Raw genomic sequence first — 16,426 nt, forward strand, 5'->3', positions numbered from 1 at the left:
TTTTTTTTTTTTTTTTTTTGGAGACAGGGTCTCTCTGTGTAGCCTTGCTGTCCTGGACTCACTTTGTAGACCAGACCGGCCTCGAGCTTTTTCTGAGAATGAGTGGTTGGGTGCACACAGGCTTTTCAGGACCCGAGGATTTAGCTTGGGTTGGACGTCTTTATTAGAAGGGGCGGAGGTTCTTCTCAGGGAGCAGAGGCTCTACATCTCTCTCAAGATGTTACATAGTCCTCTGGACTTCCTTATCAGGAGCAACGTTCTCATTAGGAGAGAAAAAAAGTTAGTGGTTTACCGGCCACACAGACCTTCAAAGATGAGCTTCGCACATCCATCGTTGTACTTATAAATTTGTGGCTTATTTTCTAAATTTTTTTTTTTCAAGACTAGGTTTCTCTGTGTAGCCTTGGCTGTCTTCGACTCGCTCTATACACCAGGCTGGCCTCGAATTTATAGAGATCCGGCTGGCTCTGCCTCCCTGAGTGCTGGGATTTCAGGCGCGCGCCACCACGCCTAGCTCGTGAAGGCTATTTTTAACCCCAAAAATCGGGGGACAATTGCGGTTTAGAAAATGGAAGGGAAAACGGAAAATATAGCAGTTAACAGCGGTCACCGACGTTGAGTCTTAGCTTATATCTCTGAGCGATCTCATTGGCGCGTCTTAATCGCTTCACACAGGACCGCCTCCCTTCATTCTCCCTCACTACCTGCTCTGTGACGACATATCTGACTTCCTGCCCACTTCCAAAATGGCCTCTCCCTCAGCGTCAAAGCTCTGAGTGCGCACGCGCGGGCGTAAGTCCTCTCCCGGGCAAGATGGCGATGCGTTTAGTGTGCGGTCGCCGGCTGCTTCTTCGCCTTCTGCGGCCTCAGCGTCCGGTAAGGTCCCGTCCTTAGCTCCGGGATGCTGCCTTGTCCCTGCCACCTGAGCTGAGGCCATGAGCGGACGCTGAGCTGGTCACTGGGACCTGCGCGTCATGACCTCGGGTCGCGTGAGGACACAGCAGGGTTGGTCACCTGCAGGGGGTTGGTGGCCCGGAACTGCCTCTGACCCTGAGCCGTGACCCCCCGGGGTCCCAGTCACCCGGCTTCAGTAACAGGATGCGGGAGGGAGGCCGGGGCCCAAGCTGCACCCTGCACGCTGCAGTGCACGCCTTCGGGACCTGCAGTCTGTGCGAGCAGAGTAGCAGGTCCCTGCAACAGGCTGTCGGCGGGGGCCCTGGGTGGGGGCGGCGGGGACTCAGGGGCTACCCTTACCCTTTCACACGAGCAGTTCCACAGCGTCGCAGGGTCCCCGAAACCGCTGGCCGCGGAGCTCCTCGTCGCGGCCCGCCCTGGTAGTGGGCGGACACACTACGCGCTTCTCGCCGCCTTAAGTCCCCGCTGCATCAGTACATCTGCCACCTTGTTTGCAGAAGCCCAGGTAAGAGGTTCCCACCGACGTCAGGAGCGCTGCTTTTAATTTTTGTTTTGTTTTGTTTTTCCGGGAGAGAGTGGATGTGTAGCAGAGTTCTTTTCCACCCTCCACGCAGTTCCTCATCATATTAGCCTCGCTGTTTGGAATAGAAGTAGATTCTCAATCAACTCAGCAGGGAAATGCTTGGAAATGCATGAGAAATTTGTGGGGCAGGCTCTTGCCGTGCAATCCTGGGGACCTGAGTGCCAATTCTGAAGTAAAAGGTGGAGCCTCTTGTGGCACAATCCCTCTAATCCCAGCACTTGGGAGGCAGAGGCGGTCAGATCTCTGAGTTCAAAACCAGCTTAGTCAATATAGCAAATTAGGGTTGGGTAGTGAGATCCTGCCTCAAAAATAAAAGATTGGATGGATGGATAGATAGATAGACAGACAGACAGACACAGACAGACAGACAGATGTGGAAGGCAAGAACTGGCTCCATAAAGTTGGTCTCTGACTTCCACCATGCTGTGGCATGCATGCCTACATACCTCATGCACACACAATAAAAATTAATTTAAATTTTGTTTTATATTCAAGACACTGATTGTCAGAGTGGTAGCAAGCCAATAATGTGAACTGTTATTATGTGTATGACTGTGTAGGTGATCATGGGTGCCCATGGGCACCAGAAGAGGGCATGGAGACCCTGAAGTTGTGTGCTGCCCTATAAAAGGGTGCTGGAAACTGAAAATGGATCCTCTACAAGGGTTCTTAACCCCTGAACCATCTCTTGGAAATATATTCAATAATAGAGCTCTTGGTTAGCACATGTAAGGCCAACCTGGACTGCAGAGCTATCAAGATCCTGCCTCTAGCCTCCCCACCCATCACCACCACTACTATCATGAAAAATTTTTTTTAAAAAACTGAATTGAATTGACTTTAAAAAAAAAAAAAAAAAAAACTGTGAGCTGAGGGCTGGCTCAGTCAGTGCTCTATTTTGTGTGAGGCCCTGAGTTCAATTTCTAACACAAAACAAAAGAAATCTTGTAGTGGTAATTTTGGAGTTTGGGTTTCTTTTAAACACACACACACACACACACACACACACACACACACACACGGGGTGGGGGGGTTAGTATTATAAGAATATGTTTGTTTGGTTTTTTTTTTTTTTTTTTTTAATCCCAGATGTGGCATGTGGGCCTGCTTCATATTGTCTGCAGCAGGTGACTATGATTTGCCTCGTGCTCTAGCAGAGGTGTGGTTCTGCCAGCTACAGATAGTGTCTGCGATTTTGTGACGTTTGGAATTCTGGGGACTTTTCAGATGGTATATAAATGTTAGGGCCCAGAGAGGTGTCATTGGCTGGTTGTCGGTTGCTGTTGGTTGAAATTTGTTAAGTAGTCGCTCACAAAGAACAAGAAGAAGAAATTAGGTATCCTGACAGCAAAGATCAAACTGCCCCCAAGGAGCTCAGGGCCACTAACCACCAGGAGTAATCTAACAGTCACTACATCCCCTTTCCCCTCTGTCCTTTTTTCTCTCCTACCTAGTGTTAGGTGGTTAAAAGAGTGGAAGAAAGAAGAACCCACAAAGTAGCGAACCCTGGCTGCACATTCTAAGTACTATAGTTTCAGAATATGGAGAGGATGGCGACCATGATGCTAAAATGCCTGAAATCTGGGACGCTTGATGCAGGAAACAAGTTCCCTGCCTGAAGGGAAGCCATGAGACACTGTTAAGTCGTTATTATGATAGTGGCAAAAAGAATGTCCTTTGAAAGCAGGAATGTGTAGACACCATTGGCCATCCCGGAAGAGCAAGAAAAAAGCCCAGAAGAGATTAGCGTAAGGGATGCTCACCTTTCACGTGTCCCACTTAGAGTACTTGCTCTCCTTTCTCACAGGTCCAGGCACCTCCTGCTGTTCCTGCCGCCTCCACCCCTGCTGCAGTGCCAGGGGTGGCTTCTGGAGAAGCTGCGGATGTGGTCCAGTGTGCTGCAGAGCCGAGCTTCACTGAGCTGGGCCTTGGGTCCTACACCCCAGTGGGACTCATCCAGAACCTCTTGGAGTTCATGCATGTTGACCTGGGCCTACCTTGGTGGGGGGCCATTGCCACGTGTAAGAGTACATCCTGGGCAAGGGTGGTGGAAAAGGGGACAGGACCTCAATCGCGGCAGTTCCGTGCGTGGAGTAAGGAAATGAGTGCAGAAGGCAGATGATTCTAAGAGGGATGGTACTCAGCTTTCAGTTCCTAAAGAGCACCTGACAGCCACTTTTACATGTGCTTCAAAATGTACAGATGCTTGAATGTGAGCTAACAGCTGGAGGAAGGGAGCCATATTAAAAGTAATGAAGGTTTAAAGAAATAATTTTTTTTTAAAAAAAGAGCTGGGCACGGTGGCGCACACCTATAATCTCAGTACTCGGGGAGGTAGAGGCAGGCCTGGTCTACAAAGAGAGTCCAGGACAGCCAAGGCTACACAAAGAAACCTTGTCTCGAAAATAAAAGTTATGGAGCTATTCTGACTTACCAGAATAGATGGTTGGGTTGGGTGCTTATGCTACCAAATTAGAAAGCTATTGTCATTGCTCTTATAAAAGCTGAAAACATGTTTTATTTTGTTTAATCCTTATCCTAGTAGCTTTTTTTTTCTTTTTTCTTTCAGTTTTTTTTTTTGTTTGTTTGTTTCTTTCTTTCTTTGTTTTTTGAGACAAGGTTTCTCTGTATAGCCCTGGCTGTCTTAAAACTTGTTCTGTAGACCAGACTGACCTCGAACTCAGAGATCCGCTTGCTTCTGTTTCCCAAGTGCTAGGATTAAGGTGTGTGTGCCACCACTGCCCAGGACAGTTTCTTTCTTTCTTTCTTTCTTTCTTTCTTTCTTTCTTTCTTTCTTTTTTAATCATAAAAATTCAGTTAAGGATAGAAATGTAGCTCAGTGATAGAGCACTTGCCTATTGTGCACGAAACCAGCCTGGGCTACATAGTCAGACCCTCTCAAAAACCAAAATCATTCATCTGCCCCAGTGCTTGGGATATAGATGTCAGAGGGTCAGAGTTCAGACATCCTTAGTTAAATAAAGAGTTTCAAGGCTAGCCTTGTACCCTAGTCTCTGTTTTGAGCACAGCAACTCTTTTTTGTTTCCTCTGTCCTCTGGCTGTCCTGGAACTCACAGAGATCTACCTGCCTCTGCCTCTGCCATCCTGGGATTAAAGACGTGTGCCGCCGCCACCCAGTGACCACAGCAACACTTACAAAGGAAAGCATCTCGCTGGTGATTTGTTTACAGTTGCAAGAGGTTTAGTCCATCATCCTCATCTCAGGGAACATGGCGGCATGAAGGCAAGCATGGTGCTAAAGAAGTAGCTGAGCTCTACATCCTGGTCCATAGGCGGCAGAGGGAGAAGTGGCTGGGCCTGGAGTGTGGCTTTTTGAAGCCTCAGAGCCCACCCCCAGTGACATACTTCCTCCAGCAAGGCCACGCCTCCTAACCCCATTCAAATAATGCCACCTCCAACAAATCTGATGACTAAGCATTCAAATATATGTGCCTTCAGAGGCAGTGCTTATTCACGGCCTGGGCTGCATGAAACTGCCTTTAAAACATTTTCAAACACTTCAGTTGAGCGAGGTGTGGTGGTATACACCATTAATCCCAGCCTGGGGTAAGGGGTGCAGAGACTGGAGGAGCTCTGTGAGTTCAAGGCCAGCAAAGGTAACAGAAACCCTGGTTGGTTGGTTGGTTGTGGGGGCATGGGGTTGAAGACGCCTCAGTGGTTAGGAACACAGCTGCTTTCGCAAAGAACCCAGGTTCTATTCCCAGCACCTACATGGTGGCTCACAACTAACTCCAGTTCCAAGGGATCTGATACCTTTTGACCATTATGGGCATATTGGCAGGCAAAACACCCATAAGCATTAAATGAGAATACATATTTTCCTTTGTTTTATATGTATGAGAGTCTGTGTTTATGCCTGTGTGCCACATGCATGCAGTACCTGCTCCAGTGACCTTGCAATTGCTAAGGCAAGGGTCCTACCACTCAGTAAAATGCCTCAGTTTTCTAGGGTTTTTACACCAGCATGAATTTCCCTGTGAATTTGTACACTTGTCTGTGGATCCCTTGGAGCTGCAGTTCCAGGCAGTTGTGAGCTAAAAAATCAGTCACGCAAAGCCACTGAGCACTCTCTCCAGCCCTTTGATGTGTGGAAGTCAGGGCTTGCTGACCCTCCTCAAACTCATACCCTTGGCCTCCCTGGTGCTGAGATTAGAAGCTGCACCATCACCCTAGGTCTCAGTACTTTCCTGTTTACCCCAAGTATTCAAACAGCCTGCGCGTGCCTGTGTGTTACTTGAGGGGTCCGGTGGGCCTGCTGCTTTGTAGGCTTTGACCCTCAGCCATCAGGGCTTCACTAAAATCACCTCCCTGAAACTGTTGGTGACAGCATTGCTGAATCCACTTTTTCATCACACTCGAGCTTGCATTAGATAAGTTAAAACCTAACACCCTTGGCGTTGTGAAAGCTCTTCCTGTGCTCTCCCCCTCTTGTTTTTCTGACCACACCTGCCCATGTCTGACGCTCCACCTTTCTTCAGTGATGGTATCTGGGTTGTGTCCTTAGTGTCTTCTTAGCCCACACCCCCTTACATGTCTCCTGCTAGGGGGGCCTTGTTATCTGTTGGGATGGCCAGTCGACAGGAGTGTGAGGGAAGGAGCAAGTGAAAGCACAGAAAGTGGCGGCTGACTACTCTAGCGGCTTTCCAGATTTGTTCTAAGCTGGGTTCAATGAGGCAGGCCTATATTTATAGCACTCGGAGGTGGGTGGGTGGGTGGGTGGGGGCTGAGGAAGGAGGATCTTGAGTTCAAGACCGGCTTGTACACACCACAACCCTGTCTCCAAAATGAAATCATATTTCATTCTAAGACTCAGAGTTCTATAGAGGCACTGAACAGGGTGATAGTTCTAAGTAAATGTTGTTCCTTTATCAGGAGTAAATTAGTTGGCATATTTTCATCTACACTTAAGAGTTGACGCCAGGCGTGGTGGCGCACACCTTTAATCCCAGCACTCAGGAGGCAGAGGCAGGTGGATCGCTGTGAGTTCAAGGCCAGCCTGGTCTACAAAGTGAGTCCAGGGTAGCTAAGGCTACACAGAGAAACCCTGTCTCAAAAAACAAAAATCAAAACCAAAAAAAAAAAAAAAAAAAAGAGTTGAGGGGAACGTTTCCATTGACAATACAAAAGTTTGAAGTACAAAAGGAACTTTTGCTTGGCACTGGTGGTAGATTTTTCCTTTTCTTCGATTTTTCGAGATAGGGTTTCTCCATGTAGCCTTGGCTGTCCTGGAACTCACTCTGTAGACCAGGCTGTCCTCAAACTCAAAGAGATCCGCCTGCCTCTGCCTCCTGAGTGCTGGGGTCACAGGTGTGCGCCACCATGCTGGCTGGTGGTGTTTTTTTCATGGAAACCAGATCCCTACTCATCTGCTTAGAGAAGTGACACTAAGTTTCTGCCATGGCGGCCTGAGCCTGGAAGAGCTAGATGTGCCCTGTCCCTAAATCTGGGCCCCTTGCGAGCCACAGTGTGGAAAAGACTAGAGTAAGACTTGGAGCGAGAAACTGAAGCCTTCAGCCTTCTAGTAGTGGCAGCTTTTAATTTCGCTCCAAGCCTGTGTTGTGTTTTCCAGGTACGGTCCTTGCCCGCTGCCTGGTTTTCCCTCTCATCGTGAAGGGCCAGCGAGAAACAGCCAAGCTCCACAACCACATGCCAGATCTCCAGAAGTTCTCCAGTCAAATCAGAGAGGCCAAGTTGGCAGGAAACCAGGCTGAATGTGAGTTGGTTGCAGGGCATGTGTTTGAGACAGTCTGCTGGGGGGCCAGGGGAGGGGGGCAGACAACAGGGGCCATGCTGGGGCAGTTCTGATTAATCTGAAGGTTCATCCATTCCTTGGGAAGCTCATGGAGCCAAGATGAGGATGTTCACCTTCACTGACGACTCCTAACGCAGTGGTCCATCTCTCTCCCGTCTCAGTTTACAGGGCCACCATAGAGATGACACGCTATCAGAAAATGCACGACATTAAATTCTCCCGGTCCTTCATTCTACCTCTCACCCAGGTGAGCAGAAATGTCCCCCTGCTAACTCTCTCTGAACCCATAAAGTTGCCTCCTGTTTCCCATGTCCCCAGAACTCCAGAAAAACGGGTGATGGAGCTATGTGTGGCTTTTATAAAGACAGACCTCATGTTAGGCTGCTGACTGCTTACCCTGTGTAACAGGCACCCGTCTTCATCTCCTTCTTCATTGCCTTGAGAGAAATGGCCAACCTGCCTGTGCCCAGCCTCCAGACTGGTGGGCTCTGGTGGTTCCAAGATCTCACGGTGTCTGACCCCACCTACGTCTTACCGCTGGTCGTCACTGCCACAATGTGGGTTGTCCTTGAGGTAAGCAAGGCCTGCCGGTGATGATGGGGCATCCTGGATGGGGATGAAGCCGGATGCAGAGTGTAGGGCTTCCATTCGCTGGAGAAGCAGAGCTGACAGGGTCAGGCATTGGAACTGACTGTTGCTTCCCTCAACCCGTTTCCGGCAGCTAGGTGCTGAGACGGGCATGCAGAGCTCTGACCTCCAGTTCATGAGGAACATCATCAGAGTGATGCCCCTGATGGTCTTGCCCCTGACCATCCACTTCCCCTCGGTAGGTAATGGCTCTGTGGCTGCCTCCAAGCCCTCCCGCCTAGGGCCTCTGAACAAGCTGGCTCCCTCGCAGCCCTGAGCACCTTCCCTCCATCCACCCAGGCAGTGTTCATGTACTGGCTGTCCTCCAACATGTTCTCCCTGTGCCAAGTGGCCTGCCTCCGGGTTCCCGCTGTGCGCACAGTGCTTAAGATCCCCCAGCGCGTCATACATGACCCTGACAAATTGCCCCCTAAGGAAGGCTTCTTGAAGAGCTTCAAGAAAGGTAAGGGGTATTGGGCGGTGGGGTGGAGGGGCGGGGCGCGTGTAATCCCAGCAAGCTCAAGGACAAAGCAAGATTGTACCACCTAGCCAACCCAGGCTGCATAGTGGGGTCAAGAGCAGCCTGTGCTACGGGACTTGAGATTTTTCTCAAAAAAAGGAAAGGGCAGGGGGGTCAGGACCAGGAGAAAGTAGCCTTAAAAATGAGAGGAATTCATTTTCTCCTCCTACAGGCTGGCAGAATGCTGAGATTGCACATCAGCTCCGAGAGCGTGAAGAGCGAATGCAGAAACACTTGGACCTAGCTGCCAGGGGTAAGGAGACCTTTCCGGCTAAATGCTGTCTCCCATTTCTTCTTTCTCTTTGCCCATTGAGATTTGTTCTGTCTTCTCCCAGGTCCCTTGCGACAGACTTTTACCCACAACCCTCTGCTACAGCACGATCCAAGCCACCCTCCCAATACCCCCAACAACACCAGCAGCAGCAGCAGCAGCAGCAGCAGTAGCAGCAGTAGCAGCAGCAAACCCAAGCCAAAGCAGCCTTGGCGTGACACCCTCGGCTGAGGCAGTCTGTGCTCACCCTGACAAGAGCCCTGCCTCTTTACGGACTCCTCCAAACAGACTTGATGCTGTGTCCTTGCCCTGGACCTGGGGACCTGGGGATTTGGAAGTGTTCATTTTAAAAGTTGTTTCCACTACAGACTCTTATATGTCTATATAAAGAGCACCAAGCCATCTTCCCGTCCGCAGAATTAGTAAACTTCTGTCTTGTCTGGGCTTCTCGGTGTTTGTTAAATATGGAAGGAGAGTTGTGCTTCGGAACACTGCACATGGCGGGAAATGCTGCCCTGTGCTAGCCTTTGCTCTTGGGAAGAGTCTGCCTGTTTCGTCCTGGGCTTCAAACTCAGACCTCTACCTCATACCCTGGCCACCTGCATTGCCACGTGCACTAGAGGCGGTGGGCAAGGCTATGTGGCTGTCTTTTTCGCGGTGCCAGGGATTGACCCTACGTCGCCAGCCTTAGGCATGGTCCGTGACCTCCACGATTGCCTGTTCGGCAATCTTTGAGAAGCAGGTGTGCTGAAATCCTTTGTGGTGATTTAGGAAAATGAAGGGGGGCTGGGAATGGCTCAGCAGATAAAAGTTCAAACTGCCAGCACCATGTGAAAAGCTGAGCATGGCCCTATTCTTAGGCCTATGACCCCAGTGCTATAGGGACTGGGGACAGGAGGATCACAGGGGCCTGCTGGCCTCAGCCTAGCTCCAGGTTCAGTGAGAGGAATATGACAGGGCAGGACACCTAATGTCCCACTCTGGCCTCTGCACATGTGCCGCACATTAAAAAGAAGGTGAAGTTTTTATGCACTAGCTTTTTACATTTATGGCATTTTGAAACTACAGTTCGGGTATATTTGTAGACATGGTTTTATTACCTTTTGGCAGCTGGCTTCAGAGGGAGAAATTAATTCATTTAGTTTTCCATGTCTGTTTTTGAACCGCATAAATATCCCAAAGTCACTAAGTAGAATAAAGCCACTCAGACTTTAGGAACGTAACCTCTTTATTCTCCTGCATCTGTGACAGTTCTGTGTCCCTCCAAAGGAGACAGGTTTGGAGCATTATTGGCCCTTGTAAAGGAAAAGAGGAGTGGGTAGGCGCACCCAGGTGTTTCCAGAACCAAGGCCCAGAAGTATCCTGCTTGCCGCCACAGTCTGCGCCAGCCCTTATGAAGTCTGAAACAACACGTAGCAAAGCAAATAAATTACTTTTCTTCCCTCAAAAGCAAGTTCAGAGTTGAAGCTGCCAAGACTGGGCTCCTAGATGCCTCCTCCAGAGCTTCTGGCCAATGGGAGAGAAGCACCACCTGTTTTGTCCACATCTCAGAATTCCAGATTCTATTTAGACTTGGGACTGTGTTCTCCATCTTCCAAGTCCATTTCGGCAGCAACTGACATACAGAGGATCTGGAGGTAGCGCGTGCTGCAGGCTGCAAAGAGAAACCAGAATTAAAACCGGAACCAGGTTCAGGGGGTGGAGTTCAGTGACAGCAAAGGGAGTTTGAAAGGAGTGATTCAGTTAAGCCATATGGTTAATAACAGGAACTGTATCACAGCTGGCATAAGGGAGCCGTGAAAGCTTAGGTTTGCAGAAAAAGGCAAAAAGAACAAACCAGCCTGTTCCCGTAGCTGACAGGCGCGCGGAACCGAAGCTTACCTACAATCTTCCGGAGGCAGCGAGGTCGTTTGTGCTCCGGCACTCTGATGATGAGGAAGTAGAAGGGTAAGCCGGAGAGCGCGATGCCAATGCCGATGAGGGAGTTGACGGTGTCACTGTAAAGTGGGACAGCCACCAGGAAGATGGTACAGAGGCAGAAGACAACGGGGAAGAAAAGGCTGAGCTAGGCACAGAGGAAACAACTGGAGTTAGCTCAGGGTGTCCTGCTTGCTGCTGCTTGTTCCTTGTCTCTCCTTGTAGCCCAAGCTAGCCTCAAACTCAATCCTGCCTCAGCCTGAGTGCTGAGCTTGTAGACACTGGTCCCTAAACCCAGCTATCTCAGAATTGCTAGCAACCAAAATAATCCTAATCCCATAAAGATAAACGCTGAACGGCTAGAGATAGAACACTCTAGCACTTGCCCCACAGAAGTACTAAGCCTCCTTCCCACGGTCAGCATGCAGCCGCCACCAAGTCCTAGCACTGTTTATTGGGTTTGGTTTGGGGTTTTATTTTGGGGGCTGGGCAGGAGGGTGAGATCCAGTCCAAGGCTTCGCATATGCTATATGAGTGGTCCACCACTGAGCTGTATCTCCAGTCCTAACAGGGTCCCATATAGCCTAGCACGGTCTTCATGCCTTCACCTCCCAAGGGTTGAGGTGACAGGCATGTGCCACCATGCCTGGCTTCCCAGCCCTTGTGGGTTTTTTGTTGTTGTTTCAGAGTAGTATTTGGGGTTTTTTGTTTGTTTGTTTGTTCATTTGTTTGTTTGTTTAATGCATATGGTTGTTTTGCTGCATGTATGTCTGTGTTCCACATATGTGCCTGGCACCAGAAGAGCCAGAGAGGACAGTGGGTCCCCTGGAACTGGAGTTAGACAGTTGTGAGTCACAGTGTGGGTGCTGAGAAGCAAACCCAGATCCTTTATAAAAAGCCATCTCTCCAGCCCAACCCTTGGCTTATTAATTGCACGTATGTGCCACTGTGCCTGGCCTAGGAAGAGGATAAACACTGGTAAGAGCCCTTCGGTGGCGGCACTAGCTGTACTAGACACAGCAAAGATGGGCTGGGGGCATGGATTACCTTGAGAGGGCGAGGCCGGTCGGGTTCCTTCCAGCGGAGATAGAGTTGGCCCACAATCGAGAGCCCCACAAAGAACCAGTAGCTGAAGCTGTAGTAGTTTATTAGCTGGAAGATGTCCTCCACACACAGGTAGACCAGTGCCAAGATGCCCTGTTGGTACAAATCCAAAGTCAGCTCCTCCCAGGCCGCCCCAGGTCACAGCGTCACAATCTCCACGTCTCTGTCTCTGCTCACACCCCTCCCAGGCCCGCCCCAGGTCACAGCGTCACAATCTCCATGTCTCTGTCTCTGCTCACTCCCCTCCCAGGCCCGCCCCAGGTCACAGCGTCACAATCTCCATGTCTCTGTCTCTGCTCACACCCCTCCCAGGCCCGCCCCAGGTCACAGCGTCACAATCTCCATGTCTCTGTCTCTGCTCACTCCCCTCCCAGGCCCGCCCCAGGTCACAGCGTCACAATCTCCATGTCTCTGTCTCTGCTCACACCCCTCCCAGGCCCGCCCCAGGTCACAGCGTCACAATCTCCATGTCTCTGTCTCTGCTCACTCCCTGCAGCACTCTTGTCTTGGTACGTCATCCCTTCGCTACTAAAAGACACTTGCTTCTAGCCAGATGGTGGTGGCGCACGCCTTTAATTCCAGCATTCAGGAGGCAGAGGCAGGGGGATCGCTGAGAGTCTGAGGCCAGCCTGGTCTACAGAGTGAGTTCCCACACAGCCAGGATTAAACAGAGAAACCCTATCTAAAAAAACAAAAAAAAAGGACACTTGCTCTCAACTAGATTTTTAGTGTACTCTTCAAACCTTTGCCAGGTTAACTCTAACACTTTGGTTTGGTTTTTGGTTTTTCGAGACAGTGTTTCTCTGTAGCCTTGGCTGTCCTGGAACTTGCTCTGTAGTCCACGCTGGCCTCCAACTCACAGTGATCCACCTGCCTCTGCCTCCCAAGTGCTGGGATTAAAGGCGTGCACCACCATGCCCGGCCTTAACGCTAACACTTTAAAGCTCCCAGAAGTCTTGGGCAAAACCCTGTAGTGGTTCCAACTGACATTCTGCATTTCCCATGACACAGCTCCATAGAGCTTCACCACGAGACTTCGTGGTGCTGTTCCCTACCTAAAGCCCATCTCTACAACCCTAACCATCACCCTCCACCTTAGAATGCCCTCCTCCAGCCAACTTCTGTGCCCATGGGAGTGATAGTTCTATCTCTTAAAGAGTACACCACACAGCATCAGGGCAATTAATCATTACCATGTCATCTGCATGCCTCACTGCTTATCTTGCACCTCGGGTGGTTAGCACCTCTCACAGACCTTGGACCCTTGGGACTCCATCTGCAGTCGTCACAAGTGCATCAACAGCTTTGAGGTCGGGGCTTCCTTCATGGCTTTCAGGAACCTACAATAGCTACATCTAGCCCTCCTAGGTCTCCCTCCACAGTCTGGTTTTCAGTCCTATCCCTGAGATCACTCACATTGAAGAGCAGAGAAGGCACAGGCGTGAACCGTTCGACATGTATCATGCAGATGGCATCAGGAAGGTGGCCTTCTCTCGAGCCCACAAATAAAAGCCTGTTGAGGTCAAATAAGAGAGGCTGAGAAAGCTGGGAGGGCACATAGGGCAGCCTGGGTCACCTGTCACATCTTCCTCCCTCCCTCTCTGCCACCTTTCAAAAGGTCTCAATAACAGAAGCAAGCTCAGTGTGGTGCTTAGAGCTTGGGGCGGCTCATGGGATTGGGGAACACTGGCGACAGAAACCGTAGTCCTACAAGTTCATTTCTGCCAAAGCTTTTCACGATTCCCACCCTGTCGGCGAACAGTGATGTTCCTACCTAGAGGCAGCCACAATGGAGGCATTGAGGCCCCCGAAGCAGGACAGCGCAACTGCTACTGGAATTGTCCAGTTGAATACTCCAAAGATCCGGTCCGCAAAGGTCTAAGAAAGAGGAACCTGCATCGTTAGCACATCCTAAAGGAGATGAAAGGCATATATGCCCGAAGCCCTCCGGAATCTAGTTCCATCCACAAGGTGACAGGGCCTCCTTGCAAGCCCGGTGTCCTAACTGTGCACTCCTTACCAGGCTCCCTGCTCCCTTCCGGCTGAAACGCACTGGCTCTATCCAGGACCCCACAACACACCCTCAACCTGCTGGTGAAAAGCCTTTACCACAGCGACAGCTTCGCTGGCCAAGATGTCCTTCATGTCCAGCACACTGTAATAGGCCACATTGGTCAAGAGGTAGATGATAGTGACGATGGGCATGGAAATGCCAATGGAGAGGGGCAAGTTCCTACAGCAAGACAGAGAGGGGAAAAGGGAGGTGTCAGTCCTGCCATCTTATCCCCGCCTCTTAGTCCTCAGTCTCTGCCACACCACTCTCTCTAAGGACACAGACACCTGCTTCCCAGGCCCTTTGCCTTTGAGGTTGCCTGAGGTGTTGGCATAAGCTCTGAGCTCTTCAAAACTATTAGGAGAAAGAAATGCTCTATTAAGAAAGCTATGCAGAAAAGGTGAAGTGCCGCTTGCTTGTAATCCCAGCTGCTCTGAAGGCTGAGAGAGGAGGGGCCTATGTGGACAATTTAGTGAGACTGTCTCAAATAAAACCAGGCTAGGGATGGCTCAGGGGTTAAGAGTGTTTGTTGCGGGCTGGATAGATGGCTCAGAGGTTGAGAGCACTGGCTGCTCTTCCCAGGTCCTGAGTTCAATTCCCAGCAACCACATGGTGGCTCACAGCCATCTGTAATGTGATCCAGTGCCCTCTTCTGGCCTGCAGGCGTACCTGCAAATAGAGTATTCATATACATTAAATAAATAAATAAATATTTTTTTTTAAAAAGGAGCATTTGTTGCTCTTGCAGAAGACCTGGGTTTGATTTCCAGCACCCATATGGTAGTTCACAGTCATCTGTATCTCTAATCCCAAGAGATCTGAAACCCTCTTCTGGCCTCTGAGGGTGCTGGTCACACAGAAAAACATTCACACAAAAAATTTTAAAATATTCTTAAAAAATAAAGCAGGCTCCAGGCAGAGCTTAGTGTGAAGTTTTTGTCTAGCACGCCTGGGTCCTGGGCTCGATCTCCAGTACCACTGAGAGACAACAACAGAAGGTGGGGGGGGGGGGGGGGGCGGGGGGTTGGCCTAGAACTGTGTTATATTCCAAAATAACAGGAAAGTGGCTGTCCTAGTTCTACAACCAGTGGTCGGGTCAGGGCTCTGTCTCTGGGCACTGCAAAATGTGTCTTCAAGGGAAAACAAAAAACAAAACAAGAAACCGGAGAGGCAAACTGTGGAATCTCACCCCTTCAGTAGAAAGAACAGCATGTGCATCCAGACAAGGAAATCATTTCAGAGAACTCCAGGCGCAACCCTAACTGGCAGCCATGAAAGGGGCACAAAGGCTCAAGCGCTCTCAGGTGCCAAAAGATCGCTATCTATCTAAACGCCCTTAACAATGAGGCTGCAAGAGGAAGGGAGGGACAAATATGGGGTCTGTCCATTTTTAGAATTAAATCTCGGAGCAAGGATAAATCTGCAATGGTTCTCAACCTGTGGGTCGCTGAGGGGCCCATATCAGACACCCTGCATACCAGATATTTACATTACAATTGGTAACAGTAGCGAAGTTACAATTTTATGGCTGGGGGTGACCACATCATGAGGAGCTGTGTTAAAGGGTCTCAGCGTTAGGAAGGTTGAGAGCCACTGCTCTAGAGCCCTGAGCATGCTAACTAATGCTCTACAGTGAGCTATAGCCCAAGCCCCCTTTTTATGTTGACAGGGTCTCAGTAAATTGCTCAGAGGCCTTGAGCTCACTCTATACCTGGCTTTGAACTTGCGATGCTCCTGCCTCAGCCTCCAGAGTAGCTGAGTTGCAAGCCTTCACGGTGAGGCAGAGCTGCAAATAATCCAGAGTCATTCAGCTTCTCGCCAGTAGGTGGCAGCACTACTAACTACCCACCCTCCTCTTGCTTCTGGTAGCCCTGCAATGGTAGCCATTGCAGTGCCAGCAAGATGTGCACCAGGAAGGCTTTTTGTTTTTCAAAGCCAAAAGTTAATTGGTACGAGCACTGTTATAATTTAGGGAAACTATTTCCTGGCAAATCTTAATTTCTAGGATCATAACAGTTTAGAGCCAAGAAGACCATGGAAATCCTATAATTCAATCCCCTTAATTTTATATTAAAGAAGCCGGCAAGGGCTAGGGGAAATGGCTCAGTCCATGAAGTTGCGTGCCTTGCAAGGAGGGCCTGGGTTTGATCTCAGAACCCACATGCAAACACTGGGTGGGCTATGGAGGATGGTGTGCGCTTGTAAATCCAGAATTAGAGAGGCAGGAGCAGGGGGATCCCTGGAGTTCCATGGCCAACCAGTCTAGCCTAATTAGCAAGCCCCAAGCCAGTGAAAGAACCAGTCTCCAAAACAAACAAAAAAGGTAGGGGGCTGGAGGAATGCTCAGCTGTTAAGAACAAATGCGCTTTCAGCGGGCCCAGGTTCTGTTCCCACCATGTGTACCACTGGCTCGCAGCTGTCCCTAGCTCCCGCTCCAGGAGATCCTGCACCTCTTCCGAGCCGAGCCCGGCAGGTTCCTACACTAATGCGTACCAGTGCACTCAGGCGCTCACTCATACATATAAAACAAATACGTTTTTTAAGTTGACAAAAAAAATCTAAGGAATAACACCAAAGTGATTGCCACAAGCATGTGTGCACACACAGCAGACACATATGCAAAAAAAAAAAAAAAAAAAAAAAAAAAGCACCAGGCAATTTGG

The 16,426-nt window shown here is 49.8% G+C and overlaps 2 protein-coding genes across 2 annotated transcripts in view; one reads left to right on the forward strand and one right to left on the reverse strand.

Moving 5' to 3' along the window:
• Positions 1-813: 813 nt before the first annotated feature.
• Oxa1l (OXA1L mitochondrial inner membrane protein) lies at positions 814-9,007 on the forward strand. Its single transcript, XM_051143367.1, has 10 exons — positions 814-876; positions 1,145-1,420; positions 3,306-3,519; positions 7,089-7,232; positions 7,433-7,518; positions 7,680-7,844; positions 7,993-8,097; positions 8,199-8,361; positions 8,591-8,671; positions 8,754-9,007. The coding sequence occupies exons 1-10, from the start codon at positions 814-816 to the stop codon at positions 8,918-8,920; spliced, it is 1,464 nt and encodes a 487-aa protein (XP_050999324.1). The 3' UTR covers positions 8,921-9,007.
• Positions 9,008-9,899: 892 nt separating this feature from the next.
• Positions 9,900-16,426, reverse strand: part of Slc7a7 (solute carrier family 7 member 7) — a 50,989-nt gene continuing 44,462 nt past the window's right edge. Inside the window, exons 5-10 of the mRNA XM_051143069.1 lie at positions 13,820-13,943; positions 13,485-13,588; positions 13,127-13,223; positions 11,654-11,803; positions 10,571-10,754; positions 9,900-10,343 (exon numbers count right to left, since the gene is read on the reverse strand). Coding sequence (XP_050999026.1) covers positions 10,252-10,343; positions 10,571-10,754; positions 11,654-11,803; positions 13,127-13,223; positions 13,485-13,588; positions 13,820-13,943 — 751 coding nt within the window. The 3' untranslated portion in view covers positions 9,900-10,251. The remainder of the gene's footprint in view (positions 10,344-10,570; positions 10,755-11,653; positions 11,804-13,126; positions 13,224-13,484; positions 13,589-13,819; positions 13,944-16,426) is intronic.

The sequence above is a fragment of the Acomys russatus genome, chromosome 3 (genome assembly GCF_903995435.1).
Source record: "Acomys russatus chromosome 3, mAcoRus1.1, whole genome shotgun sequence".
Classification (NCBI taxonomy): Eukaryota; Metazoa; Chordata; class Mammalia; order Rodentia; family Muridae; genus Acomys; species Acomys russatus.